Source organism: Brachyistius frenatus, unplaced genomic scaffold, assembly GCF_029030835.1.
Source record: "Brachyistius frenatus isolate BFR_SWC_R1_liver_20210118 unplaced genomic scaffold, ASM2903083v1 Contig_1, whole genome shotgun sequence".
Classification (NCBI taxonomy): Eukaryota; Metazoa; Chordata; class Actinopteri; family Embiotocidae; genus Brachyistius; species Brachyistius frenatus.
This window is the reverse complement of record NW_027210600.1, coordinates 6,501,792-6,529,461: the sequence shown is the minus strand read 5'-3', so window position 1 is coordinate 6,529,461 and position 27,670 is coordinate 6,501,792. Positions and strand designations below refer to the sequence as shown.

The 27,670-nt window shown below is 39.5% G+C and overlaps 2 protein-coding genes across 2 annotated transcripts; one reads left to right on the top strand and one right to left on the bottom strand.

Annotated features, from left to right (window-relative positions):
* Window positions 1-1,140: 1,140 nt before the first annotated feature.
* tsku (tsukushi small leucine rich proteoglycan homolog (Xenopus laevis)) lies at window positions 1,141-10,679 on the top strand. The gene is made up of 3 exons (XM_069713826.1): window positions 1,141-1,364; window positions 7,023-7,334; window positions 8,467-10,679. Exons 2-3 carry the CDS (start codon window positions 7,029-7,031, stop codon window positions 9,205-9,207), a joined length of 1,047 nt encoding a protein of 348 aa, XP_069569927.1. The 5' UTR covers window positions 1,141-1,364; window positions 7,023-7,028; the 3' UTR covers window positions 9,208-10,679.
* A 7,272-nt stretch (window positions 10,680-17,951) lies between these two features.
* On the bottom strand, window positions 17,952-20,981 carry mmp13b (matrix metallopeptidase 13b). Its single transcript, XM_069691242.1, has 11 exons — window positions 20,759-20,981; window positions 20,537-20,647; window positions 20,109-20,236; window positions 19,828-19,976; window positions 19,557-19,682; window positions 19,306-19,461; window positions 19,032-19,152; window positions 18,655-18,788; window positions 18,415-18,574; window positions 18,167-18,270; window positions 17,952-18,052 (listed from the first exon to the last, which is right to left on the bottom strand). Exons 1-11 carry the CDS (start codon window positions 20,969-20,971, stop codon window positions 17,952-17,954), a joined length of 1,503 nt encoding a protein of 500 aa, XP_069547343.1. The 5' UTR covers window positions 20,972-20,981.
* Window positions 20,982-27,670: the final 6,689 nt, after the last annotated feature.

The following is a 27,670-nucleotide window of genomic DNA, read 5'->3' as shown; positions in this document are numbered from 1 at the left end:
CATTACAAATAACTTACATGTACTTTTACATTGTCTAAATTTTGGCGTTAGTCTGTGTGTACCCTTGAGAGTGCATGTGCATGCAGTCCACTGTTTGGGTGTGTGCTGTGATGCTATCATGCTCTCATGAGGAAAACAATGGTTGAGGGTGCAGATGAGGAGTGGGGGGCCCTTCCGCATTGTGTGAGCAGAAACAGATGTTCACCATAATTCATCACACTTGACCTGCATGTTTCTGGTCCTCCATTATGAGGACTTGTTACAATACCTTAATTCAGTATTTTGGGAAGTAATTGTCCTGGTACAAGTTGTACCTTTTTTTTTTTCAAATGTAGAAAAGTGTTTGGACATGACTAAAAATCTGAATTACAAATACAATTTCCATAATACAACTGAAACAAAGACTATGAACATCTTATTGAAATAAGATGAGATCAAATCTGTCTTTGCAAAAGTTGCCTACAACACTAGAGGCTCATTTCTGCAGCTACAGAACTAGACCAGTAATGCTGTGTAAGCAGCAACAGGAAAAGTCTGGGTTTCCGTTCACATTAGTTTCTTATCAGTTTCATCAAAATGCAGGCCAAATGAAACAAACCGCCGCCTTGTTGCACAACACTGCATTTGAGCTTTTCTTTTCATATAGGCTAGTTTGCACCACTTTCACCAGAGGGCGCAATGACAAGCAGCGTCCCGGAAGACTGACGTGTAATCCTTTAAAAATAAAAGCGTGATATTCATCCCCGATTTTGTAGTGTCAAAATTGAATGAGATTGTTAAATCAGTTTCAATGCAGAGACACTCTCAAATTTGAAACATGAATAAATACATGGTTAAATGAATAAAGTTAGTTGTTTTTTCTTCTTTTTTTTTCCTTTTTTTTTTTTTTGCCGGTAAGCGTATAGCTGGCTTGAATGATTTATTCACATCCTGGCCTGCATAAGCACCGTGGAAACAGTACCCAAGGCAACACAATGAAAGACCCGAACAGAACTGCCAAATGCATTGATACTAGTCTGTTTTATTGCATTTATTTGCTGAAACCTCTTAAATTGGAGCTGAAGCATTTTGTTTTGAAAGTTACCAACAGGAAGTGGTCTCGCGTTTATGTGCAAGCGTGCTTCACGGTGGTAAAACGAGCCGAAGGCAGGCAGGACTTCATGGGATGGAAACAGGCAAAGTGTGTCCCGGTGTCCCCGTCTCCTGACAGTGTACTGTGGCGGAGGAGACACACGCAGATCGGTCCGTGGAGCTCATGAAGCCCAGCAGACAGACGAAGCACCGGGACAGAGGAGCGCTGCGGGGGTCCGGAACATGGGAGCGGTGAAGTGAGGGGGCAGAAAAGCGGACTGTCGGGCACAAAAGTAAGTTCCTCTGAACATAGGCTGACGAGAAAAGTAATGAAAGTAAGACTGTTTTAAATCTAGTACTACTCAATTTCTATGAAAGTGTGTGTTGAATCTTTTGGACAAGAGAGAGGCAGCAGAGCAGCTCTGGTCAGATCAGATTTCACGTTTGCCTGAGTTGAAGAAACCGCCCCTGGTGTCCCGACTGAACTGACCAGGCTTCTGGTGTGTTGTAACTGCAAATTATCCAGACAGAGAGGAAAGCAGAAAACTTTATGGTGCGTGGAAAGTGTTGTGAATGATGAGCACAGATGTGACATGTGGAGCCGGGCTGACAGCTCCAAGGGGCGGGGAAGACCGTAAAGGTATATGGACGGTGCATGGCCAGGACTGTGGTGGAGGGTTGAGCAGCAGAGCCCTCAGCTCGCAGCGATCTGCCACGTACAGCTGCAAGAAATGTGATCTGCAGAGGTGCCCGTGCATTGAGCGTGTACCCGCCTCTCCTGCTAACTTCCCAGGGCATGGCATGGTGGTGGTTCTCTTTGCGGTAATGCAGAGGCAGCAGTGACACATTTGTCGCAGTTGGTCAGACTTTTTATGATGTAGGAGTCTAGAAATCTGGTGGAAAGATTCCCGAGGGTTCTGTGGTTTGGACAGCTGCTGGTTTAAAAACAGAAAGGGGGTGGGTGAACAGAAAACGACCAAATATTTTAATAATCACTTAATCTTTTTAAGTCACTTTTTTATTTAAATGTTTTTTTTTTTTTTTTTAATTCTCTGAGTCAAGCTTCTATTATGTGAATATTTTCTGGTTCCTTCATGTTTCCATGATAATAAACCAAATATAATTTGGTTGTGGACTGCAGGACAAAACAGGACTGTCTCGTTTTTTAATCTGACTTTTATTACAAACACTGCCACTATTTGTATTCTTTAATGCTAAATAAATCTAAATCATATCTTTCATAGTTCATGCTAATGCTTTGGCTACTACTGTACCTAAGATACTCAAAAATAATTAGATTCAAAGGGCTCAAAGAATCTTTTTTTACGAGCAATTATGAAAGAATCATTAAAAAGACGTTCTTGAATGAACCCGTTGGATCCACAAAGAACTCTCTTGAAAATGGTTCCTTAAAGAACCTATCTTTACTAAAGTTCTTTGGATTTATGGTCTTAGAGAACCATATTTTATGTTTCTACAAAAGGTTCTTAAAAGAATTTCTTGCTGTTAGGTTTGTTGTGGAACTGAAAATGGTTCCTCCATGGCATCACTCCGAAGAACCATTTTTGGTTCCAGTTAGCACCTTTCTTTTTCTGAGTGCATCTTCAGCCTTTGGAAACGCTGATGGACATTATTGATCATTTTCTGACATTTTAAAGACCTAAAAGCTTTTTGATTATTCAAGAACATAATTAATAGACTAATTGATAATAAAAGTTGCAGTTGTGAAGTACTTGGCTCTGTTTTGATTAAAAATTACAAGTATAAGTTCTGCTATGTAGGCAGCATTTTCATGTTGCTGGTGGAGGTGATGATAGCTTAACTGTTGGGTAGTTTACAACAATTAACTTGTTTTCAAACTAGCTATAGATGTCAAATGAACATAGTGGAGTATAAGTACAACATGTGGTACAAAAGAAATATAAAACAGCACAACATGGAACTTAAAATCAAACAAAATTCTTGAATGCAGTGATGGAGTTAATCATATCCAGTGAGCGCTTCTTTTCCTTAAACATCTTAAGCATCTAGCGTTGCATCAATGCCGCTTGATGAATATGATTAGTCTCCTTGCTTGTGAATGGATTCATTCCCCATAGCTGTTGGCTTTCCATCGCCCCCTAATTGTTTTAAAACACTTAAGCACTATCAATTTAATTTAACATCACCCGGCCTTCTCCTCATTGTCATGCATTCATTTGCTTAAAAGGATTAGTGTGGCATCCATCTTCTCATTACACCGTTTTCAGCCTTCAACTTGAGGAATAAATTGGGACCGAGCAGTTTCGGTGACAGAAAGAATACATCAGAGCACCGGAGGGTACAGAACAAATTGAGGGCTGGATGAGGTTTGACGTAGCTGCAAATGAGTGTTTTTAAATGGGAGAGCTAAATAGATAGTAGGTTAGGAACGCTTACTGTGTTCTGCTCTTCATTTAGTTTCCTATTTTTCACTGTCAATAAGCGTCATGCATTTAGATAAAAAAAAAAAAAGAAGCAGCTGGTAGAAAATGCTTCAGATAAGCATTTGGCTTGTGGGCAATAAAAGCAATGCTTTTACGTTGACGTTTGACACTGAATCGGATGAGTGTGCTAACACACTGATAATTGGATTATGACAAAGATAAGGCTCTGTATGCAGTGGCAAGGAGATACGGTTTAATTTAATCAAAGCTGTGCCCTCAGCAGTAATTATAGCTGTATGCGTTTTCTTTAGGTAGATAATTAAATAACTAATGGCTGACAATCCTCAGGGGACAGCTGAGGTTGTTGTGCTGCTTTCCCAGGATAAAAACATGTGAAAAGACATCTGAAAGTGAGAAGGTGCTGGGGTGTGATTTCACAGGCCTTTACCCATTGCCCACTCAGGGGGGTTGCAGCTCGTCCTGCCGTTGCCGTCGGGTCATTGCGGTAGTTAGAATGTGTCTGATTTGAAGGCAGCGCCAGTAGCAGTGTGCTGTTAGCTGAGATTTATTGGTGAGAAGTTGAGAGGAACACCTGGTGCAGAAAGTTCATGATCCTTGCTGAAGCAACAGATGGAGGGAAGGATGCAGGAGGGGATGGATGAATGTGGCTTCAAAACCACACAGAGGTGACGAGCTGCTATAGACCAGCATGATAGATGTGGAGAAAAAAAAAACATGTGACCACTTGGTTTTACTGGCAGTTTCCCACGTTTAGTCTGCATATGGTTTCTCTGTGGTTTTGTAACCAGGCAGATCTTTTTGAGGCCTGCAGTTTGCGGTGAAACAAAGTTGTTATTGCAGGGCAGGCTGAGAGGGAATTTAATGTATGTTTTATTGCAGCCAATGATGTAATATATACTCATGAAATAAGAGTTTAGCAGTTCCTGCACATGTAATGTTAAATTAAAACTGAGAGAATTAATTAATCGGTTCATCCATCAACTTTTCCCCCAGCCTTGATGTGGTTAATTCCATTGGAGGACCATGTAGCTTGTGAAGAGCTCAACTGGAAAACATCCTGTTAAATGTTGTTCAGTGAGTGAAAGATTTGTGTACTCAGCTTAATTAACTGTCTTAAAACTCCCCCATTCCTGGTAAAAACCTGCAGCTGGAGGGACTCTGGCTTTCACTTCCAACACACAATCACACTCACTCCTACTCAGTACTGACTTCCCCATTGTATATAACAGACTGAACTTTGAAAAAACATCTACACTATATTACACAATCAGTAGGAATAAGAATTCCAGGAGTCAAAATGGAAAAAAAACAATACAATGCACAGAGGTGAACCACTTTAACTAAGTGGACTTCGAGCTGCGGCAATCAGCCTGCGCTTGTTGTCCCACAAGTACGATTCAGCTATGTGACCTCATCCTCTTACGTAAGCTAAAATAAATAACCTTAACTCCTGTTAGGTGTCCAGATAACAGTTGCAACCTGAGACACTTCGCCTTCACTGCAGACCCCAAAAAGTTAAAAATTTGGTTATTTAGCTGCTTTTTGCAAGAACACACCAACATGCATTTCTATTATAGGCAGAATTTTCCTCAGGAAGACACCTTCCGTCCCCTTCCCCCATCCACCCTCCATTAAATGTAGAGCATTTCGCGTGAACTTTGAATTAAAGTGCTTCTGATAATGTCCTGTTCATTGCATTGTCGTTGAGGAACAAATATCTTCTAGAGTATGAGAAAAATCTGTTAAACTGCTTCAGTCCTTCATAGGTTTGAGTCAAATTACAGCACAATCACTAAATCCTGTTTTGTGTCTAAAAGCTTGTTTCAACCTGAGGGTGTAATTAAATTTCTTGCATGGCTGTAATGCTGTAAAACTAAATTGTATTGCTAACATGTGCTCTGCTGTGTCATGCTTGGGCGAACTGACCATGACTGTTCTTTTCTGCATGTTACACAACTCTTAACCTCTGTCCAATTTTCTCTGTGTGTGTGTGTGTGTGTGTGTGTGTGTGTGTGTGTGTGTGTGTGTGTGTGTGCGCGCGCGCGCGTGCGTGCGTGCGTGCGAGTGTGTATATATATATGTGTGTGTGTGTTTGTACACATGTTGCTTAAGATGAACAGGATAAACTATTCAGCTCTCACAAAGATATAGTTAGACGGAACGAGCTGGAGCAGAGAACAGGTATGTTGGGTTCTCCTCTGGTTTTATTTTTTTTTTTAAATAAAAACAAAACTAAAGTATCTACAGTATTTTTATTTACTTAATATATATTTATATAAGCTGCAATTATTTCAAATTATGGATCCTTGTTTGCTGAGTCTGCAGGCTTTATTTCCTTTATGTAGTTTCATTTTGAAACATTCTCTTTAAGCTGTTTTTTCAGATGCAGGTCATATGGCAGTATAATTTTCAGAAAGAGAACTTGTTGCTCTCATATTCTCATGTTTACAAGCATGTTTTCTAGAAGTGTTGAAATGAGTTGATTTTAAAATGTTTTGCGACGTAGACGATTCTGCATTGTTGCAGTGACAACCATATATGGGCATGAAAATTACTCGGTTTCAACTGAAGTAAATCTTGCATCGGGATAGCTCATTTCACTCTTTTCAAAACTAACAATTTGTTTGCTACATCTGTCTGCGTGCACTGCAGTAACTGAGGGGACACTGTAGGATCTAATGATCACCTGCATGCAAGACGTCTAGCAAACATCTCTAAATTGCAACTACAGAAACCTGGCTTCTACTGTCACCAGTGTTACACAGCTATGTCTCTAAACTGCATGGAGATGCATCGTGCAATTGAATCATTGACAGTTGATTCATAATCAAATCGAATAATGAGGCCAGTAATGCATACTCATTCTGTCAAAAGTTCACGTGAAGAGGACTGAAATGCACGACTCAAACGACTAAAAAGCAAAAAGTGAGCTTTTGATATGAAAACCTGGCAGGTAAATCAAACACAAGGAGTTGGCGGAGGCAGAGTCTAAAGTTAAAACCAGGTCAAAAAACTAATAATTCACAAGCAAATGCAGGAAAACAAAGACACTAGGACTTGGAATGGGAGTAGCGGTGAACTGAACACTGCTGGGTTGTTCGGCTGAGTAGAAACAGGTGAATGGAGAGCAGAGGTGGGTCAGGGGTGGTGATTCAGCAGGAGGGAATGGCTGGTCTGAAGAGGTAAGAGATAAAGAAAGGACAAAACCCAGATTGCAAGACTTACAAAAGAAGGACAGAAACCACACCTGTAACACAGTTTGCCAAGAAAGTGCAAATTAACTCATTAATTAGGTCGCACTTATAACGAAGCCTGTTGCTGGAATTAAAGGCTGAAAGGGATTCCTTCAAAGGCGTTGTCAAGCGTGAAAAAAGCCTTGAAATGTTAAAACAGGTGTTCAGTGAGTTGAGTATTGGACAAGATCTGATCTATTGCTCAGATGATGACTGTACTTCACGGACATTATTGGCAGTGGCGTGGTTGAAAATGTTTCAAATATAAATAGCACATTTGCTTTCTCTCCAGAGCATAATGGCACTCGTCCTGTGGCTCGGCCTGTCGCTGCTGGCGGCTGTCCGGTCCAGCGCAGTCCAGAACTGCCACCCTGGTTGCCACTGTGAGGTGGAAAGCTTTGGGCTGTTCGACAGCTTCAGCCTGACCAGAGTGGACTGCCGAGGGCTGGGACCCAGCATCTCCATGCCCATCCCCATCCCGCTGGACACTTCCCACCTGGACCTGTCCTCCAACACCATGGGCCTGCTCAGTGACACCATGTTAGCTGGGCCAGGCTACACCACCCTCGTTAGCTTGGACCTCAGTAGCAACGGTATTGCAAAGGTCAGTGGTTTGAGGAACTGACGTGTTGACTTTTAAGTCTATGTGTCTAAACGCCACAGAGGCTAACAATTGAGCTCGCTAGCAGGTGTGTCCACCTCAGTCATGTTGTTAAACTCCAAAGAACAACTTGGTATGACCAAAATAACAAATATATTGGCTTACTATCCCATGAAAAATAAACTTCCATGACCTTCGCCATTTCTGTAAACATCACAGCAAACGCATCACAACTCTTTAATTTTGAGTTCTCAGAAAAGCCTGAGGTCTGACATCGTGAATACCACAAGAGTGGAAAGTTTCGATGAACTTTTCTCTTGAACACAATAAACACGACTCTATTTCAATGCAGCAATATATGCTGTCGCCAACATTACTATTACGAAGCGTCACCTAAATGTATTTACTAATTTTGGTTCGCTCCAGTTGGAGAGGGAGGATGTTTTCGGCAAAACGTCTGTAAAAACTTGATTCATATAACCTGCACACCACCAGATGGCGGATAAACAAAGCTAGCTACGAGCTGGTGAACATTTAAGAAGCATTTAGTAGCTGAACTGCCAGTCATGTACTTCAGGGACTGGTTCAGAACAAAGCAGAGTTAAAAGCTTACGTCCATCGGATATACATAAACATGAAGTGAGAGCTAATGTTTTGTATCTGCTAGATGTGTAAATCGGCAGTTTTGCTCAGTGTTTTTTTTAGAAATCAGTGACCTCATGAAGAGTGTTTTAACCAGACCATGAATACACTCTTTTGTAAATTTGAACAGTTTATTCAAACTGATGTTCAGACGTACACAGCTCAGACCTACTAACTGCGACAGGCTAACTGTCAAGTGTGTCTTTGTAAATGATAACGGGTTAGTTGGTCACTCCAAATAACGTTTGATGAATTAATAAATCTGTGTATACACTTCAGGGGAAAGAATGAGTTGTTAAAAGTACTTTAAAATTTTACAAGAACATGAAAGGGAGACCAATATGTACATGCACATACATGTATTACTGTAGATTATATCTCGTTTATTTTTATTTTGCTGTATCTGCAGCTCTGAAAATACTAACTTGCAACTCACTGCTAAATTACTAACCCATTATCCTTATGAACTTGAGACCTGTCTTCTCATTTTCAGGTAAATCCCAATGCATTGTCCAAGCTTCGTTACCTGGAGACTCTCGATCTGAGCCACAACGACCTGGAGAGCCTCTCGTCAAGCTGTTTCTCTGGGCTCCCGCTGGCTGAGGTTGACCTCAGCCACAACAGCTTCCATGAGTTCGACATGGACGTGTTTACTACTAAAGTGAACGGGGAACCTGTCAGCGTGGATCTGTCTCATAACAAGCTTGTGTCGGTGTCCACCACTTTGCATGGACGAGTTTTACACATCCAGAGCTTAAATCTTTCAGCAAACCAGCTGGCGAGTGTACCGAGCCTGGCTGGACTTCCGCTGAGGTACCTCAATCTGGATGGGAACCCCATCACACAAATCAAGGAGGGAGCCTTCGCTCAGCTGAAAGATCTGGTTTATTTATCCATCAGTGGCCTCCATGAGCTTCAGCAGATCGAGCCGTACACCTTCAAGGGCCTCCAGAGCCTGCAAGTCCTGGATCTTTCAAACAACCCTAAGCTCAAGAGCCTCAGCTTCGCAGTGTTCAGTGGACTAGACTCCCTGCAAGAGCTGAATCTGTCTGGTTCTGGTGTGGCGTCCTTGCCAGCCAACATGCTGACCCACCTGCCCAGCATTAGGAGTATCACACTGGGACGAGGCATCCACTGCTGGAGGACCCAGAAACAGGGACAGTTCCACCCGCAGATGGGGCAGATGCAACATAATGAGGTGCTCAACTGTAACGTGGAGGGCATTGTGTCGTGAGCCTGTGCCTGACGTGAAAATGGACCACTCCTTACGGTCCAGATGCCAGCGCTGTGCCTTATCTGCTTTGATATGCAAAACACTTTTTTTGTGTGTTGCTCTCACTTGGCTACATCTGTCCCAAGGTGAGACTTCAGAATATGTCTTAAAGGTTTAATGTAGCCTCCATGAACTCCTAACATCAAATTATACATGCTGTACTTTTTTAAGAACACAGCAGCATCTTACACAGCACAGAACAATGTTTTAACATACAGTGTAGTCTAAACTGGTAGAATCGTACATTTCATGAAACGTACATTTGAAGTCGTACGTGTTGGATTCATGTTCTTCAAGTGGGACCATAATTTGAGTTATTTGCACTTATTCCAGTTGTGGTATTTTTTTTTCAATAATGCACTAAAACATGGAGATCAAGTGTACTATAAAACCTTCTACGCATTGCTCATAACGTCTGTGCCGAGGGATATCGTACGACTGTTGACCACTACAATTTTTCATTTGACTTTTGAATGTGACGTTCAGTGTAAAAGGTTAAAGGTATAGTTCGTGGAAAGTTTCTGACACTACTCTCATGTCTTTTCTGTTCAGAAGTAGATTAGCTTGGCCTAGCACAGAGACTGGAAGCAGGTGGAGACAGTTAGCCAGGCTCTGTTTGAAGAACCTCGAAAGATCAATAATTAACACGTATCTGTTGTGTAGAAACATCAAGTGTCCAAATTGTGGTTGTACCCCTTTTGTCCTGCTAGATGGAATGACATATAATCTATTAATTAGGTGGATTTTATCAGACAGAACTAGGTTACCTGAATCCCCCCAGCCTTAATGCTTGTTAATCTGCTGCTTTGTTTCCCAAAATGTCAATCCAAGGACCAGATTTCTGTTATTTAGTCTGGGTGGGAAAGTTACAGTAAAGTCTTATTAGACATACTGAGAGTAAAGCTCTTTTACTGACCATTACATTACTTGAATTACTGTCCAATAGTTCTCGTTGTAAGACACTAAAGGTTTTGGTGTAAAGCTTTTGCAAATTAGTCACTTGCAGCCTTTGAACTGGCACTCATTGAATTGTGCTTTGTTTGTTTCAATGAGATTACATAACGGGAGCAATCAAGTCGTCGAGTCGCGCTCCACCTGAAACAAGACAAAAGTTGTTTTAAAATGACAACGTATCACATATTTGGTGATGCGGTATGTGTTGATGCTTGAACACCCATGCTGCATTGTGCCTTCATGTGTAACGTTACCTTGGCATTCCTGTGGTATTTAGAGGACAATCTGCCTCAAGACTGCATATTAAAGTATGTGACTGGTGGCAATCTGGGTTTTGGTTTTGAGCTTTTAAAGAAAATCCATCTTTTCTGTTTGTTAACAGCCTTGTTTTAGACGTTTATATTTGTATGTATGTAACTATATTGTATATAACTTTATATGTATGTGAATCACATGTCTAATAAATTGACTATTCTTCACATTGCGGTTTGAATGACTGTTACTCCTATTCTGTGTGACATAAAGCTGGCGACAGTTGTTAGGTGTGTCAGTGAAAGAAAAAGCACACACTTTAAAATAAAACCACATACAGGCAAACTCTACCAGCGACTACACTGTATTTAACATTTTGCTTGAAATCCAGTTTTTCAAAGCAGTTAGTGATTTTTGTCCATGCAAAGCACTGACTCATCACAGGGTGTGTCTCTTTTTCAGGGAAGTTTAGATCTCTGAGTTCTACCCTCACAGCACTTTCTTCACTGTTTACAGGCCAGTAGCACTGCTTTATTTACTCACAAGTGTCTGGATACACACATGCACACTTGTGGTCTTGAATGCCCCTTTAAAGAAAGTGGGCAGACACACAAGGGTTTGGCAGGTTACCATGCTACACTGGGCTGGTAACCTGCCAAGGAAGTGACAGGAAAGGAGACGAGAGGAGAAAGGCAGAGAGAGCTGCGTATCGGACACGGCAGCTTACAGATATTCCACTGGCAAGTAGTGTTTGTTCTGTGAGACAGAGAAAACCTTCACATTAGGCCCTGTTCTCTGTGACATATCTTTTCAATTCCCAGAACAGCCAAAAACAACTGACTAAATTGAGGGGGTTTCAGATATTGCACCAGAGGTGGACTGTACATGTTACATCATTAAAACTAAACTTGCGAACACAGAGGATCTTTTGGTAAGCCTTTAACCAAACCAGAATTTCTCCAGCTGTCTGAGTGTCTTCATGTCTGTTTACACGTGAATGTGACTACTTTCTTTAAGTGAGTGGAAGGCTGCTTGAGAGCCCTCAGTGGACTGGCCCCATTGCAGAAAACACTTCCAGATGACCATCTCGCGAAGCGCTGGCATGTTTAGATGTAAGGAACAAACCATCCTTCAGAAACTGCATTCAGCAGAGTAGATGATCGCGTCAACAATGTGAAATCACAAACACGAATCAGAAGTGGGGGATTTAAAAAAAAAAAAAAAAGGAGTTCCACAATTGTGGCACTTCATATCTGAGCATACAGTTTTAACTGTTGGAGGTGAAATAATGTGTTCAAATGTGAGATAGTTTCAGTGGAAATCAGAACAAGATCTTGGTCAGAAGGCTACACTGGATGACAATAAGCTCATGGGTCTATTTATACAGTACATTCCAGTTTTCTCTTATAACAATGTCCCTGTGTGTAGTCATGGGACATGGACAGACGTGTTGAAATGCAGCACAAATATGTTGACATGCAATCTGCGTGACACATCACACACCAGCAGGCTGAAAAAGAAGATAGTGTCTGCATACATGTGTATCACGCACGATGGGAGATGATATGCAAGGCCAACTAGTGAAACACAAAAAGTTCTGCAGGGTCATTTTTCATATGAAAGTAAAAAAGCAGACAAATCCAAACATGTTTTATCTCCGCTGCTTGTTTTTGTGATCTGAAGTAATGTCACCACAAAAATGCAGTATCTTCTTTAAATAAGGAAAAGGGTTAATAATCTGGAGGACATGAAATCTTTCTCAGGTTCCTCTGTTGTGACAAACTTGAAACCTGGAAAACTGAGACCACAGCATTTGCATGTACAGTATATCTTTTGTGCAAATATTTGTGGTTTCATCATCACCAATATTTTTTTTTTTTTTTTTTTTTTAAATTTCAACAGTTTGTGACTTTTTATGTATAGGCCTACATATATTCTTAAGTAACATAAATAATCTTTTATTTTTGAAAACAAGTTGTGATATGAAAAAATGAAATGGTAGTTGCTTCTCTGCAGCGGTCTGGCTCTGAGATGTAATTACTTCAAAGCAGAGGGAAGCTTTGAACTGTGTATAATTAATTCAGGCAAGCAGAACCAGGGTGTCTTTATTAAGTGCTCTGTTCTTGCTTGAACAACTATCAAACAAATGTAATTTGACCTTCCCCGGATAGATCCTCTGGAGAATCAAGCTATCCAAGCAGCTAATTCACTTTGCTTCAACAATGAGCCCATACTGTTCTGAACACTGCGAGGTTTTGCCTTCCATTCCTGGAGAAGGCTGTGAAATCCAAGCATGTGTTCAAGAAGCAAGTTTCTATACTTTTTGCTTTGAGTGTGAGTGTTAACATCTGCAGATTTTAAGTTCTCATCTGGCAAAAGCAATATTGACATATAGACGCTCCGAATGCCCTCTGGCATGTTGTGCTGTCGTGACAAAAGACACCAAGGCACTGTGTCAGCAAACTGTAGCTCAGCACAGAGGTTTTGTTTTTCAGACAAACAAAAGATCAGCTCAACTTGTCACAGGCCACAAAGCATTGCTTGTTTTCCTAAAAACCACTGAAGCTGTTGAAGATTATACTGCTGCATGACATTTTTATTCACATAAGATTGTTTTTGAAAGCGTATTTTTGGAGTTTCACCATTAATGTTTGTAAGGGGCCATGCATGAGTTTGCTGGCCATATAAAAAAAATGGGATGCCACATGCAGCTCGGGGCCTCAACCTACACTCAGGGGTCAGGACCTTCCCATGGGGTTGGAAGATGATTCGAAGCTCTGAACTTTAGACATTACTCAGAGATGAGGCCTTGTAAAGCAGAGAATAAATAATAATTTGCTGGGCTGTTTGGATGTTTTGGATATTTTTAATACATCTATTTTTGCTTGCATTGAGCTGATGGTCGCATTAAATTTTCCATGTGAATCTTACTCCATCAGACTGTTATTAAAAATAATTCTGTATTTTTGATATCAGGGACAGTGTGACTTGTCCACATGTAGCTAGTTCGTGGAACAGCTTTTGTGTTGCAAATAAAGGTGGAGTATTATTTCCCTTTATCATGGTTATGTCACATATACAATACTGACACCACCTTATTCCCCAGAGATCTGGAAACAGTCTCAGGTTATCAGATGCAGAGCGGTATGTGAGAGAAAAACATTATTTTTCTTGCCAAGGAAAAAAATCCTGGATCGTATTAACTCTCACTGACAACTGGTTTATTTTTCTTATATTAGACAGGGTGTGATCATTCATAAACACATATGGCAAATAATAGTTGGAAATGAAACACCCAGAGGACTATAAATAATCATATTCTTGGTCATTGTAACATCTTCATTCATAAATTTAAACTTTAAAACATAAACTCTTGTTTCCAGTTAAAAAATTTCAAAAGTGAATTTTTTTTAAATTTTTTTTTTTTTTTTTTTTTTTACACAAAATGTCTGGTTTGATCTGTGTGAAAGCTTTTACTTATTCCTATTAGCTCAAGTAAATCCATTCAACACCAATTTACCAATGTTTGTTTATAAACTTAAGGCATTTTTTTACAGCACAATTGCATGACGGTGTTTTCAAATTGTCAAAAAAAAACAAACAATTGTAGTCAAACAGTCTTTTGTTGAGGTTATCTAATCTCAAAAGATTGCTGCAAGACACCCTGTCACTCCGAAGAGATAATGTCAGTCACAGAATTTATGGGTCACTTTTATGACACTGCAGGGGGTCAGATTAGGTCTGGCTCATCAATACTTGATGGTTAACACAGAGCACAGTCAGATTTCCCCCACATTTCAGTATCCAGGGGCAGGAACCCAGTGACCGTTTGTTATCAGTGAAGCACTCTATGAACACCTCGACTTCGGATTGTTTCTGTTCTAATCAGGGAACAAGAAGAAAAAGAACAGGCACCAGCGCACAGACAAAGGCGGCAGAAAATAAACATGGTGATGTTGATCCAGGCACTTGGAAAGGAAATAGACGTTAGATTTAGGCGGCAGCCACATTCTTCAGCACTGTTAAAACTGGGCTGACTAAAACCTTTAGGTCCCAACTGTGTTGTGCCTGCCTGACCTGCGCTCATATTAAGGTGTTGTAACAAGAAAATTTACTTTCTCATCCACCACTTAAATGTGAAGTTTGGCACTTTTGAGCAATATGAATAAAATTGATAAAAGCAGATTTCTCCAATGACATTTCATTGGAGCAACCCTGTTGCTCAGAATAATCAGCTGTGTCTTGCATCACTATTCTCATATTGGTGGTCTGTGGAGGGAGTTTCCCAGAGGAGAGGGGATATATCCTGAGACTGCTGCCCTCACTGTCATTCTCTGCCATCTGGTTTCCATCAGGAGCTGCTCGGCTGCAAAGGTTTCCCCCAGAGGATACCACCTCTTTCTCTTCTCTTCCACTGACATTTTTTTGTTGACCTCTTTCAACTATATCACTGCTCTGTAGTTTTTTTTTAAAGTGCTTAGACTGAGGCAAATTATTAATAATGTCAAATACACCATTTGAATTATTCTGGCTTTCGGTAGCTCATTCTAGTCTGGGAGTACTGATAGCCAAACCACCCCCACCTCATCTCAAGTCTTGGCTGCAGGATAATCAGAAGGAACTCAGGATTTAAATCTTCCGCTCACTGACTCTGGTGTCCATCAGTAATGCCAGCATCATTTCACAGCCTAGGCACCAGAGACATTAAAATTCATAGCTTATGATCTCCTCATTTGGCTCCAGTTCAAATCCTCACCTCTGCATTTTGGATGAGTTGAAAGAGTTGGTTATGGTAATGACTTTTGACTGGGGGGAGGAACCGGGAGAGGCTCCTGCCAGTGACTGGAATGAGATAAAGAAAGAAGGAGACTTAGATGACCTTTAAATCCACCCGGGCTAAAAGTGATTTCATTTTTTATGGTTCTCAGTTGCAACGCTCTACAAAACACCAAAAGTGGCTCCACTTCTGCTGACCACTAAAGAGTTGGAGCATGTCAGTAAACATTCAGAGACAAGAGACTGTCTTGTTGAGTTTACCCACTGAGTGAAAATACATCCAAGTATAGAAGAGAAAGAAAGTGAGTGCTTCTTCTGTGTTTGCTCAACTGGACTGGATCTACTTTTTTCAGGCCACAAACACAGATCTCTGAACATGAGCTGAAGGTGAAGCTGCAGGATTTTAAGTGGAGGCCTGGAGTCGGCTGTAACAGTACCAGTGGTTACTGAGCCTCCAGCAGCCTGTGCTGTTTGCTTGAGACAATGAGCGCTCTTGTTTAAATGTTTTCTTTGTCAAGTCTCCATCCTCTTTTGGAAAAGCTCATTCCCAAATTTAAATTCCAATTTAAAAACAACTCTTTAGCTTCAAACTGAAGGGGTACTGTAATTTCTGACACATGCAGATGACATGATAATGTAAATTTGATTAAATACAAAAAAATAAAAAGACTCATTACTTTCAGATGAATCCTGTTTGAACTAAAACCTAGACTCTCAAAGTTCACATCAGTGATGGACACACAGGATTTGTGAAGCGGTGACGCAGCACACACCATGCAATACCTCGGAAATGAGCATATGAGATGACTGCTTCACTGCACTGTAATTACATCCACATGATTGGGCCTGTGGATTATGCTGCTTGGCTGAGGCCACACTTTCTCCTAAACTTTAGCTGAAGATACTTCACTGACCTTTTAAAAGTGGACCGTTCACAGACACAAACTCTTAATTTTCCCAATGTATTATACGTAGTGCTGCATTTTCTAGTCAGATTATTAGTTTGAGGTTGTTACACTGTGTCGGAGGATTACAGCATTGTGTGTAATGGCCCTTTAATAATATGATTGGTGCTTAGTTTGTTTGATGTATGTTCAGATTGAGCATACATCAATTATTGAGCATCGATTTTCTCGAAAAAATGTTGTGCTAAGAAGGCATACACTGATTTTATTCCCCCCAAATACCGCAACGGATCAAGACACTATGTGGTTTAGAGATTGAAAGCCCAGCAGTGGAGTTTTGACGTGATTTAGCATATTAATTCCGCATTTCAGTCACTTAACCTGTCCCAAAACCACCTCCAGGACTGATCATATCAGCATGTTGTTTTTTCTCAGAACTGATGTTCTCAATCTGTTGACAGGAGTGCTCTCTAGTGGGAAATGTATGTAACTACATGTCACTGTAATTATTTATGAATATACAGCAATGTAAATTGACTGAAGTGGACAAGTGGTTAGAAAATGTCTCAATAGCGCCTGATGTCAGTACAATTGCACTCTATTGTTCAGGTATAAATCAAACGAATGAGATGTGTGTGGCATTGTAAGCACAATACAACCAGTGAAGGAATGGTCTTTACATTTGGCCTCTTGTTGAGGTATAAGCCTCATGGATTGAACATTTAAATTTTTTTTCAAGATGCACATAGTTAAGCAAAGAGGCAAATAAGGAATATGTTGCATGTCGATCTATTGAAAAAAATGATTATATCCACAACTCTCAGCCTGTCTTTTTATGACATTGGACTATAATAGCTGCACGATTTTAAACAAATAACCCTCCTGCAAATTATTACCTTAAAGTTTGCATAGGGGCCCCAGGAAACATTACAAATACTTGGAAGAGGATTACAATTTAAACCTCTTCTGTCTGACTGCGTTTTACTATAGATGGCCAGTGAGTTGTATGCAACCATGCAGCCTGTGAGTGGCAGCATACGTCAATCTGCTTCTAGTTTTCATCTGTAGCTCTCATCTTTTAGACCCATCACACATGGCAAAAAAATGACTGTCAATAAATAAGAAGCTTTTGAACAAAATTTGTAAATGATGTTAAAACAGATGACAGTGAATGCCCCTTTTTTTTTTTGTAAACTACAATTTTATTTCATAAATCATTTGCCAAAGAAGATTCACACAAAAATGTCCCAGTGCATAAATAACATTTGATTTAAAAAAAAAAAAAAAATTAAGGAATCTGGTTTAAGTGGATCTTTCTCACTCAAGTTAAAACTCTTTGTATTATTACTCAATGAGCAAAATGATTGTATTTATGTGGAGAACATTGGGAATGTAGACCAACTATCCTCAATTCACATTTGATTTGGAGTCATAACTTTTTATTGCTCTTTTATTTTAAATTAAACACAAAGATATAACGGTAGTAAGTAATCAAATACTGAGCTCACGGTCCAGTCATGAAACTTAACCTGTTAAAGATTTTTAGTAAAAATATACAGGTGTAAAATAAATAGAAAAAATATGATTAAATATATTTACTAAGAACTTTTTAGCATTCTGTGTCCAGCACTACTGAAAATAAACATTTCTCTTAGGTTGACTCCTCCCTGCATCTGTCCCTTTCACTGCTCATACATCTTCCTATGTCTCACTTTAACACATGTGCAGTATAGTCATGGTGTGTTGTGTGCCATATAGCCAGCTATAGTATATTTACACACATTTCTAAGCCAGGAGTGACTGCAGTGGTCCACCTCATCAGCAGTTGAGAATGGAGTTGGTCCTCATGATGCGAATGACCTTCCTGGAGGTGTAACTGTACTCATACTGCTTGTGTTCATGGAAGAAGTACAAGTGTCCTGAAAGAGAGCAGGGATTGAAACTGTCAGAGATTTTTGGACTGCTGGAGTAAAACATTTTACATTTATACATTTGAACTACAGTGTGTTAGTTAAGATTTCATAATACAGTACCATAGTGATGAGCAACAGCATCGATCTCGTCATCCATCCCAGGAAAGTCATCCTGAATCAATCGTGGGTATCCACTGTCCATGGTGCCCGTTGCTTCATCATAGCTGTGAGTGACAAATAACCGAAAGCCTGAATACACAATTCCATGTGAAAAGTGTGAATTTTACCCCAAAAATATGGTATTACATGCAGATTTAAAGACTTCTAAATGTTAAAATAACTGAGATGTAATATGTGCCTCCACAGACCTCCAATAGTCCTCCTCAGTGAAGAGCAGGGTTTTTCCTGTGTCTCTAATGTGCACAGCTGCATCTATTTCCCTTATGGTTTTGGGAAGGCCAAGTTTGTGTATGTACTTCGGGTAACCATCCACGATGTTATAGCCATTCAGAGCCCACATTCGGATCCCTGTTGAAACACACAACTGAGTTTTGGTCTGTACCTCGTATTTAAGAAATAACCAGAAAGTATATATATATATAACCCACCACTAAATATGATGACTAAATCCTTCTCTGGGTTCTCGTAAGCTGCATCCACTTTTTTGGGGAGGGAGGGCCATGTGGACTGGATCAATGTCTGCTCAGGCTCTACCATCTGAGGATGGAGACGCCAGTAGAATCTGCAACAAGGTGCAGCATGTTAACAAAATACAGCATGATTAAATCAACTACAACTTCAACAACAATACACAGTGAATCTAGTCCCAGCATGATTAGATCTTGTTCACACACTCTGTGAACCCATGATGGGATTATAGGTTATAGATTATATGTTTAAGATAGTCTTTGATGATCGAGATCTAAAACACCATCGTTGTATGTAAAAACACATTACTACTGTGTCATACAGATTCTTATTGTACCTGTCTTTGAAGATGATGGTTTCTCCTCTGAGTTCTGTGACAGCATCAAAACTCAACATGGGGTCACATTTGGTTGGTGCATCAGGCTTTGGCTTCACTTTCCTTGGGTTTGGGTTAGGACCTGTGATTGACATCTGCCATTAATTCACCATTCACACACTGTTTCCATGATGAAAACATAAAACAAGTCTTCAATTATCAGTCATGATTTGATTTCAAGGAGTTAAGTTTGTAATACGCTTTAAATCTAAACACAGATCGTGCATCTTCCCACCATAGAGAGCTTGAATGCCTTCAATGTCATCTTCAGCCAGTGGGTAGCCTGTGGTGTACGAGTAGACGGGGTACATCAGGGCGCCTGCATCCGAGGAGTGGGACATACCGAGGGCGTGGCCCAACTCATGGGCTGCCACTATAAACAGGTTGTAAGCTGCAGGGAAGAAGACACTCAGTCAGAAACATTGTTGTTTATTTGTGGTAATCATTAAAAGACAGTTGAGCAACTGGTTTGTGAATAATTCTTACCTGATGAATCTTTGCTCCAGTGTTCATCCTCATCAAAGTGCGTGTCTCCTCCGATGCCCTGGCCAGGAGGGTAGGCATGAGCCAGCAGTCCATTAGGCCCATCAAAAGGGTTGAAGTCCCCATGTTCTGCAGAGTAAAGGCCAGGCAAGTATTGAATACAGTGAGCAGATTATGCCCCATTATAATGTCTACTCTACAGCTGAATGCAGTGTATTTTTCGTGAAGTTTTTCAGTGCATATTCATTCAGATGCTGTTATAGACATTTTGTACCTTTTGATCCAAAGCTGATCATAATGTCAGCATTGCCCTTGTGCAGCTTCCTGAAAGTCAGAGGAGTGACGTCCGCCCAAATGTTCAGCGCATTGCGGATGGCTCTGTCTACATCCGACTTCTGCAGATCTGGTGTATAATTCAATATCCTAAAACATCAGGGGATAGATGACATGGGCAGTGAGTGAATAAATTACACAACACTCTTACGAAAACATGAATACCTCAACTCCTTATGAATTTATAGTTGTCACCGTCACAAGTATTGTTTTGATGCATACCTGAATGTGACATTGTTACTTTGCCATTTGAGGTGTCGGGGGAAGTGGTTGTACTCCCCGATATCTGGCACGCCACATCTGGCCTGCTTCATCAGCTCCAAAGTGTTGTCGTCCAGATTCCCTGTCACCTTCACAAGAGGTAGAAAGAAAATATGTCACAGAGGAACACGTGCTGCCGAAAAACAGTGGAAATTGTTGGTAAAAGTACTTATAAGTACATTTACTCCCATGATTCTGTTCAGCTTTTTGCTTCATCAAGTAACATTTTGTTTTCACCTCAGGGTTTGCTTTGGAAACTATTGGTGGCATATGTGAATAAGAGGACCATCAAAGCCAACAAAACCATGATTGTGGATCAAAGCGAGCTACATGGGGAATGATCACCCATAAAACACAGGCATAATTGGATATTTTCCACATGTGGTCACCTTGAGTTTGAAGAATCTCTGCATTTCCTTGATTTGGGTCTGAAAGGCACCAGATGACGTCTTTCTGCCTTGTAGACCAGCTGAAAGGCCATAGAAGCGACGAAGGTATTTCTGTTTGAAGGAGAACAAAAACTTAACTGAATCACATGGTGGCGTGTACTATATATAATTTTATTGATTGTGCCAAAGAAGCAGCTTACAAGGCTGAATGATAAATCTTACCTCTGCTAAGAGCAAGTTGTCTTTGTCCTGAGATGGCAGAGGCATAGCAGAGGAGTGAGCGACTAGCGCCGGCAGCAGCAGCAGCAGCAGAAAACTAATCATCGTTGTTGTCTCTGTGTTGTCCAAACCAGTCATTGGGGTCAAGAAGCTCTGAAGGGTATATATAGTGTTTTGGGTCCACTTTTTTTTTTTCAAAGGTTCCCAGTGATTCATGTAAAAGCACCTACCCACTTCCTCCTTTGATGGTTGAGAATGTGCTTGTATTTGCAAAACTCCAACGATTGCGGTTTGAATTTATTGCTTTGAACTCAACAGAAATACTATGATAAAACATTTCCCAAACTTCCATGACTGAAGGAGTTTTCCAATAGATCCCTTGCAATGTGTCTATGAGGCAAAATTAATCACTGTGTTATCCTTTTCTAAAATCTGGCACATTTGGAAGGGGTGTCATGTTTTCAGGCAAAAATTACTCTGATTTATCCTTTTAATAAAGTTACATCAGTTACATCTGTGCATCTCCTTCAGTTGGAAGATTAATAAAAAGCCCTGTCATAAAAAAATAGGGAATTTTGGGAATCTGTTCATGTTGCTGCTGGTCTCATGATAGTCTGTGTCTTATTTTAGGTTCTCATGTTGATACATGACTAACAAACACACATCAAAATAAAGGACATGATGACAATGTTAAATCTAAAACATGTGATTTACATGTTCCTGACGTTACACTTTATATGATTGCATTCAACATATTAAGATAACTCTGCTAATAAATTGCCGTTTCATGATAATTAAAATCAGTTCTTCCTGATGTAGGTGTTTCCTATCCTGACATTTGCTGTGTTATAGGAATCAGAGTTTTTCCAACATTGCACAAATCATAAATGACTAATTGATTATCCATTTGGTCACAATGTAAAAACCCTGCTGACCTACAACAAAAACAAAGGTATATTAGATTCTGAATTATCCTCTCTTAGAAAACACATTATACACATTGCCGCACATTATAAAAGAGGTAAAATAATGAAATGTCTATTTGATCATAGAAAGTACAGTAGAAAAGTTGAAATTTTCAGCCATGTTAGTGACATGGCTCAAGGAGTGACAGTCAATTGGAGAATCCACCAATTTGGTCCAGAGTGGAAGATGTCAAGAACTTTTTTATAACATGTATAACATATAAGATGCTTGTCATGAAATTTTGACACGTTTATGTTGTAAACATTTTGGTGATCCCTTAACTTTTTATGAGAATTATTCATTACTCATAATGACATTCACATTGGACTTTGTGTTCAGTGCTGAACAGCAAACGTTGACATGCCAACATGTTAAACTAAGATCATGAACACAGCAAACCAAATACCTGACAAACATCTGCATGGCAGCAATGTCAGTTCTGTTAGCATGCTAATATTAAAGGTCCCACACTTTACACTTGTTATTCTTTTGCAGTCTTGAGATCCATAAATAGATATTTTTGCGGTTTTAAGTACATAAACCCATCACAGTATAGTTTTATATCTCCTCTCTACGGCTTCTCTCTGGAGATCTACCAAAAAAAAACCTGTTTTGTGTCCATGTCTTTGAGGCGCATTAATATCAATGATCCAATTTTCTGATTGGCTGACTCTTTTCTGAGTGACGTGCGCACAGGCCAACCACAGGTTTCCTTTAGAGTTGTAGTTTACCAGCTCGAGGTGGTATGACCACTTAATGTTTTTTCTACATTAAAGGTTGGACAGTGTGGTTGAGGACAGACATATAACGTGAACATGAGTTTACATAAGTCCAAACAGTCTTTGCAGTATGAGCATTTTGACATTTTCACAGTATTTAAACATCACCTTCACCTGATTTATAATCAAAACACAGATGAAAATCTGAATTTATACAATATGGGACCTTTAAAATGAGCTAAAAAAAAATCCACTATAGGTAGGTTTAGTCTTACAAGACTGTAGACTCTTAGTCTGGTTATACTGAGGAGGGCAAATTATTCGCTAACTTTAAAAAAAAAAAAAAAAAAAAAATGTTGGCATCAAAGCCTCTTACTGAAACTGAGAGAAATGCTATCATAGTGGTTTCATTATTTAAAATAAAATCTGAAAAGTTTAGGTCACTCTTCTGAATTGCAGTCTTCATATTTAAGATCACATTTGGACATAAAAGACTCTGAGAGTATTGTTCTGGAGAGGACAGGATTGTATATGGGTCCTCAAGACAGGTAAAAACATGCTGCCCATTACTGTGTCTACTCCACCAGTGTCTTTGAGAGACAACAAGATATATAATTATTTGCTCCTGGCGCAACAATGGAATTTTTTTACTTCTAAGTAGTGAAGGGATTCATCTGGTAAACGGGAACTGTGAACTTTAAAACAACGCATTCCTCACAGGACAGATCAAATTTAGATTTCAGATTTAAGAGTGTTTGATTTAGGAGATTGGATCCATATTTGGACACAAAAGCCATCTTTTTTAATAGCTACACGCATTCAAATTCCGTTGAACGTAAATTGCTGCCAAACACTTGACAGAATAATTTGAGTGTCACAATTCCAGTCATTATCAACATACTTTTGGAACGTGTTGTGTAATGACCAGGTTTTGCTTAAGTATGTACATCAAAGATTGCAATGGAGTTGCTGCACTGCCAGAGAAAACCAAACCTCTCACACATTAAGAAGTTCAGATAAAAACAACAGCTGTGATAGTAATGATGAATTGTGGAACATCAGCTACTTTCTGATCGTTCTCAAAATTCTAAGTAATCATATTCCTTTCTTTTGAGTAAAATATAGTAATCCTTGTTTATGATATTTTATGTTCAGAATTATAAAGATAAGAGACAAACAAAATCATGTTCATCTGCATCCCATTTGTGATATCATGTGTAATGCATAACGAACAGCGAGACCACACTCAACAACATCCTGCAGAGACAAATATTTTTCTAGTAACATCATTGTTTAGGTGGTGGTTGTCGGAGTGCTCCTGACTCATGTCAGGGGAAGTTGGGAGGGGGATTTTTGCTGTTATTTTAAAATGGTCACACACACACACACACACACACACACACACACACACACACACACACACACACACACACACACACACACACACACACACAGAAACCCAGATACTGATCAATGTTGTGACCCACTTTTTGTATTTACAGAGTACTGAGTTGTAAAACACAATGTTGACTCAAACCTCTGAACCCCAGTGTGGTCCACTGAATGATTTTGCTGAACATTATTTTAGATTGCTGAAGTAAGCAGCTTTGCCAGGAATAGTAACTCAGACATCCAAAGAAGCTTTCTGATTACCAGATGTTCTCACCTGTGTCTGACAGATCTATGATACAATATCAAAAACTAAATATCACCATCTGGATGATAAAAGGGACTGTTGTACATGGAAAAACATGCCTTACAGTATGGCTGTGTCTTTACTTGAAACCGGGGGTTAAATCGGGGTCAAAGTATTTTACATGCAATTTTACATAAAATACTGGTTGAGCTTCACTTAGGTGTTTCTATTGTTAAATCACATGTATTGAAATGATAACAGTTTTATTTCAATTATTGTGTTGAGACCAAATCCAAATTTGACCACAAGTTTAAATTTACTTAAGAACTTTTTTTTTATGCGTCTGCGCTGACAATAGTTGTGGCCAGAGGCAAATATAGAGACTACATGCATAAGTGTGTTTGCAAAAACTCAAAGGTCAAGATCACTGTGACCTCACATTCAGCTCCTACTGCGAATGTGATATCTCAGGAACAACTTGAGAGAATTTCTTTAAATGTGGCACAGACATTCACTTGAACTGATTACTTGTGACCAAAGGTCACTGTGATCTCACAAAACACATTTGTGTCCATTATTCAAGAATTCATACGATAATTATGACAACATTTTTCACCATTATTAATTAGGATGAAGTGATGACTTGTATACCAAAGGTCAAAGATTAGCTTCAGTCTGACCTCAATGTTCTGCACGAAAACAAATTCTGTCCATTATTCATCCCCATAATTTGGCCAGATTGCAACCTTATTTCACCTTTAGTCAGATACTGATTTGGTTACAGTAGTCTTGGGTGTCTGACTGTGGTGATTGTATGGATTTTCTGTACTGCTGAGTAGAAGATGTGTGTGAAGCGTCTACTTCTTAAAATTTGTAGTTTTTTGCAACAACATTCACATTTGAAGCTTCCTCTGCTGTCAACCATCTTTATTGGCCAAGCATGTGAAGACTTAAGGATTACTTTAAAGTCTTACAACTTGACTGAAGGCATACAAACCTGAGGCGATAATATCCATATTTGTTTGTACATATTCTGTATAAATGTATGTTTATTGTGCTGGATCACACAGAATTCTCTGAAAGGTTTCTGAGGACAAAGACTGAGTACAAATTCCGTCACTCTAATCCATAAAACCCGCACTCGTCACTTGAATATACCACAGGATTCAACAGCCGTGAAATTATTTAGAATAAGGTATCTGAATTAGATACATTACAAAATGTTTGTATCTGTGTACTCTGCAATTCAACAAATAAAATTAAAAAAAAACGTCTTGACTTAACTCGCACAGCAACTGTGAATGCTGAGGAAATGCTCACCACAGAGACTGCTGTGGTGTGGGGTCAGGGACACTCAGCAGATTATTAAAAATCGCATGAACTGGAGGGACACCACAGGAGGGCAGCAGAGACTCTGAGTAGCAGCTGTGGAGTTTAGTTTTGGAGTTAAAAAATACAAATGGTTGTGCTCTCTCTGGTCCCTCCTGCATGTGTCTCCATCAGGTCCCAACTCTTTGTCATGCTGCTGACATGTTCAGAATCAACAGGTCAAACCTAAAAGAACATATAGATGATAAAAACCTTTAATATTTTGATGTCAAATTTGTTGTATCATCAAAATAACCCGTAAAGCACATTTAGTGTGGCTCCTTGAATAAAAACAGAAATATTAACATCACTACAAAATTATTTGCTACATAGTCTCACATGTTGCCTTTGTACCATTTTGTATCCATGATGTTTTAGTTGCTTTATTTTTAAACAAAAAGTGAGTCGACTTTGCCATAGATTGTGCAGAGAGGTGCATGTCCATAAGTGTTACAACATCTTCGTGACTCACTGCTCTCCAACTATAGGCTGTAAAAACTCCCAGGATTCAAAGCCTATGTTGTCGTCACTGATGTTACTGTTGTGAAAACATATTAAAACCAAAAGACTTTTTCAAAGAAGTTTTTATGTGGCTATAGATTCTTTTCAAATTCATTCTAATGTAAGACGTTTCTCTTTGTTGAACAATGAGACTCCTCCAGTAACAAAATGTGCTTTCATATGTGTAGAGGGATTCAGCACTTTGCATTGTAATATTTTTATACTCCTGTTAGGGGGAGCCAAAGTCAGATCTTATTCCTCTGCACCAGTGACTACCTGGCTGGAGGCTTTATGTCTTTGTGTTGTTTGTTTGTCTGTTCGTCCCATTCTCGGGAACATGATATCTCAGGAATGCCTTGATTTTTTCCCCCCCCCTTACATTTGCCACAAACTTGGATTTGGACTTAAGGATGAACTGATTAGATTTTGGTGGTCAAAGGTGAAGGTGGGACAAACTGTGAACTTGCAAAACTTACTTAAAACACATTTCATACAGAATAAAACGGTGAAAGTGATAACATTTTAAAGCCAAAAGGTCAACTTTACTGTGACCACAAAAGGTTGTGTAAAAACAATTTTCTGGACATGATTCAATGCCATAACTCAGAGACAGAAAGGGAGATTGTAATCATATTTCACAGTTGGTCAGATTCTGATTTGGTCTCACTAATCTTGAGTGTCCATCATGAAACTGTGCTTATTGTATAGATCTACTGAGCTGTCAGGTTGAAGATGTGCATAAAGCATCCAAATTTTACAATTTGTAGTTTCTCTGCAGCAACATCCAGATTTCAAGCATTGTCTGCTATCAATCAGCTTTATTGGCCAAGAATATAAAGTCCCTTAAAGTCTTCACTGGATATATTGTATGTGTCTAGAAAGACATGGATGTACTGTACACTGTAACTTGACTAGTTGGTGGAAGTATACAACCACAAGGTGGTGCTTCTTGTTAGATATAGACTATAAAGATTAACCCATTTGTTTCAGTGTTGTTGAATACTTTTTTTTTGGATAATTTTTTGAGTGTCAATTTGGTTATGCAATTTTAAATCTGAACTGCATTTGCATGTTGTATGAAAAAGATTTACCAGTGCTAAATTTGAAATTAGAAGCAGGATTTTTTTTATTTGGGAAAAAGTAGTGAATAGTGTGCAGAGAGGTGAACAGATTGGATATATTATTTACGTTGACTGACTGACATTATTTGACTAATCAATAAACTTATCTATTGGGTATTTAAAGCTCTGCAATTTTTTTGTAACTGATAATGCACAGCTGTTTGAAGTCCTAAATAAAGACTAAAAACTGATATGAAGCTTTTTAATATTTAACATTTTAGACGAAAATGTGTTTTCATGTTTCCTTCTGATATGAATCATCTCTGGCAACTAGTGAGTGTGAAAGCGTATGTTTGGGGTAAAACAGAGATGTTTCTACTGGTTTAATCACCATAGTGGTCGGAACGGTCTCTCCCAGCTTGTAACCTTGCAGCTCCCAACTGCGCTCTCAGTCATCACCCCTGCTTAAAATGACTTCATTACCTCGTCTGTACTCAGATCATAAAACCAGAGTAACACAAATTCTTTGAGAGTGTGGTGCACTCTGGAAAATTCAGCAAAGTTGCCCTGCACAGGAATGCTGTTGGTCCCGTAAAGCTCCGCAATGACCAATCAACCGTAATTGTAGCTTTAATTTACCGCAGCACCACCCTTGCCAGTCTGG

Coding starts and splice junctions, on each gene's coding strand:
- tsku (XM_069713826.1), top strand. CDS start 7,029: ATGGCACTCGTCCTGTGGCTCGGCCTGTCGCTGCTGGCGGCTGTCCGG. Junction 7,335..8,466: donor GTAGCAACGGTATTGCAAAG/GTCAGTGGTTTG, acceptor TCTCATTTTCAG/GTAAATCCCAATGCATTGTC.
- mmp13b (XM_069691242.1), bottom strand. CDS start 20,971: ATGAATCACTGGGAACCTTTGAAAAAAAAAAAGTGGACCCAAAACACT. Junction 19,462..19,556: donor CTGGAGCAAAGATTCATCAG/GTAAGAATTATT, acceptor TCTTCCCTGCAG/CTTACAACCTGTTTATAGTG. Junction 19,153..19,305: donor AGGCATTCAAGCTCTCTATG/GTGGGAAGATGC, acceptor TGTCAATCACAG/GTCCTAACCCAAACCCAAGG.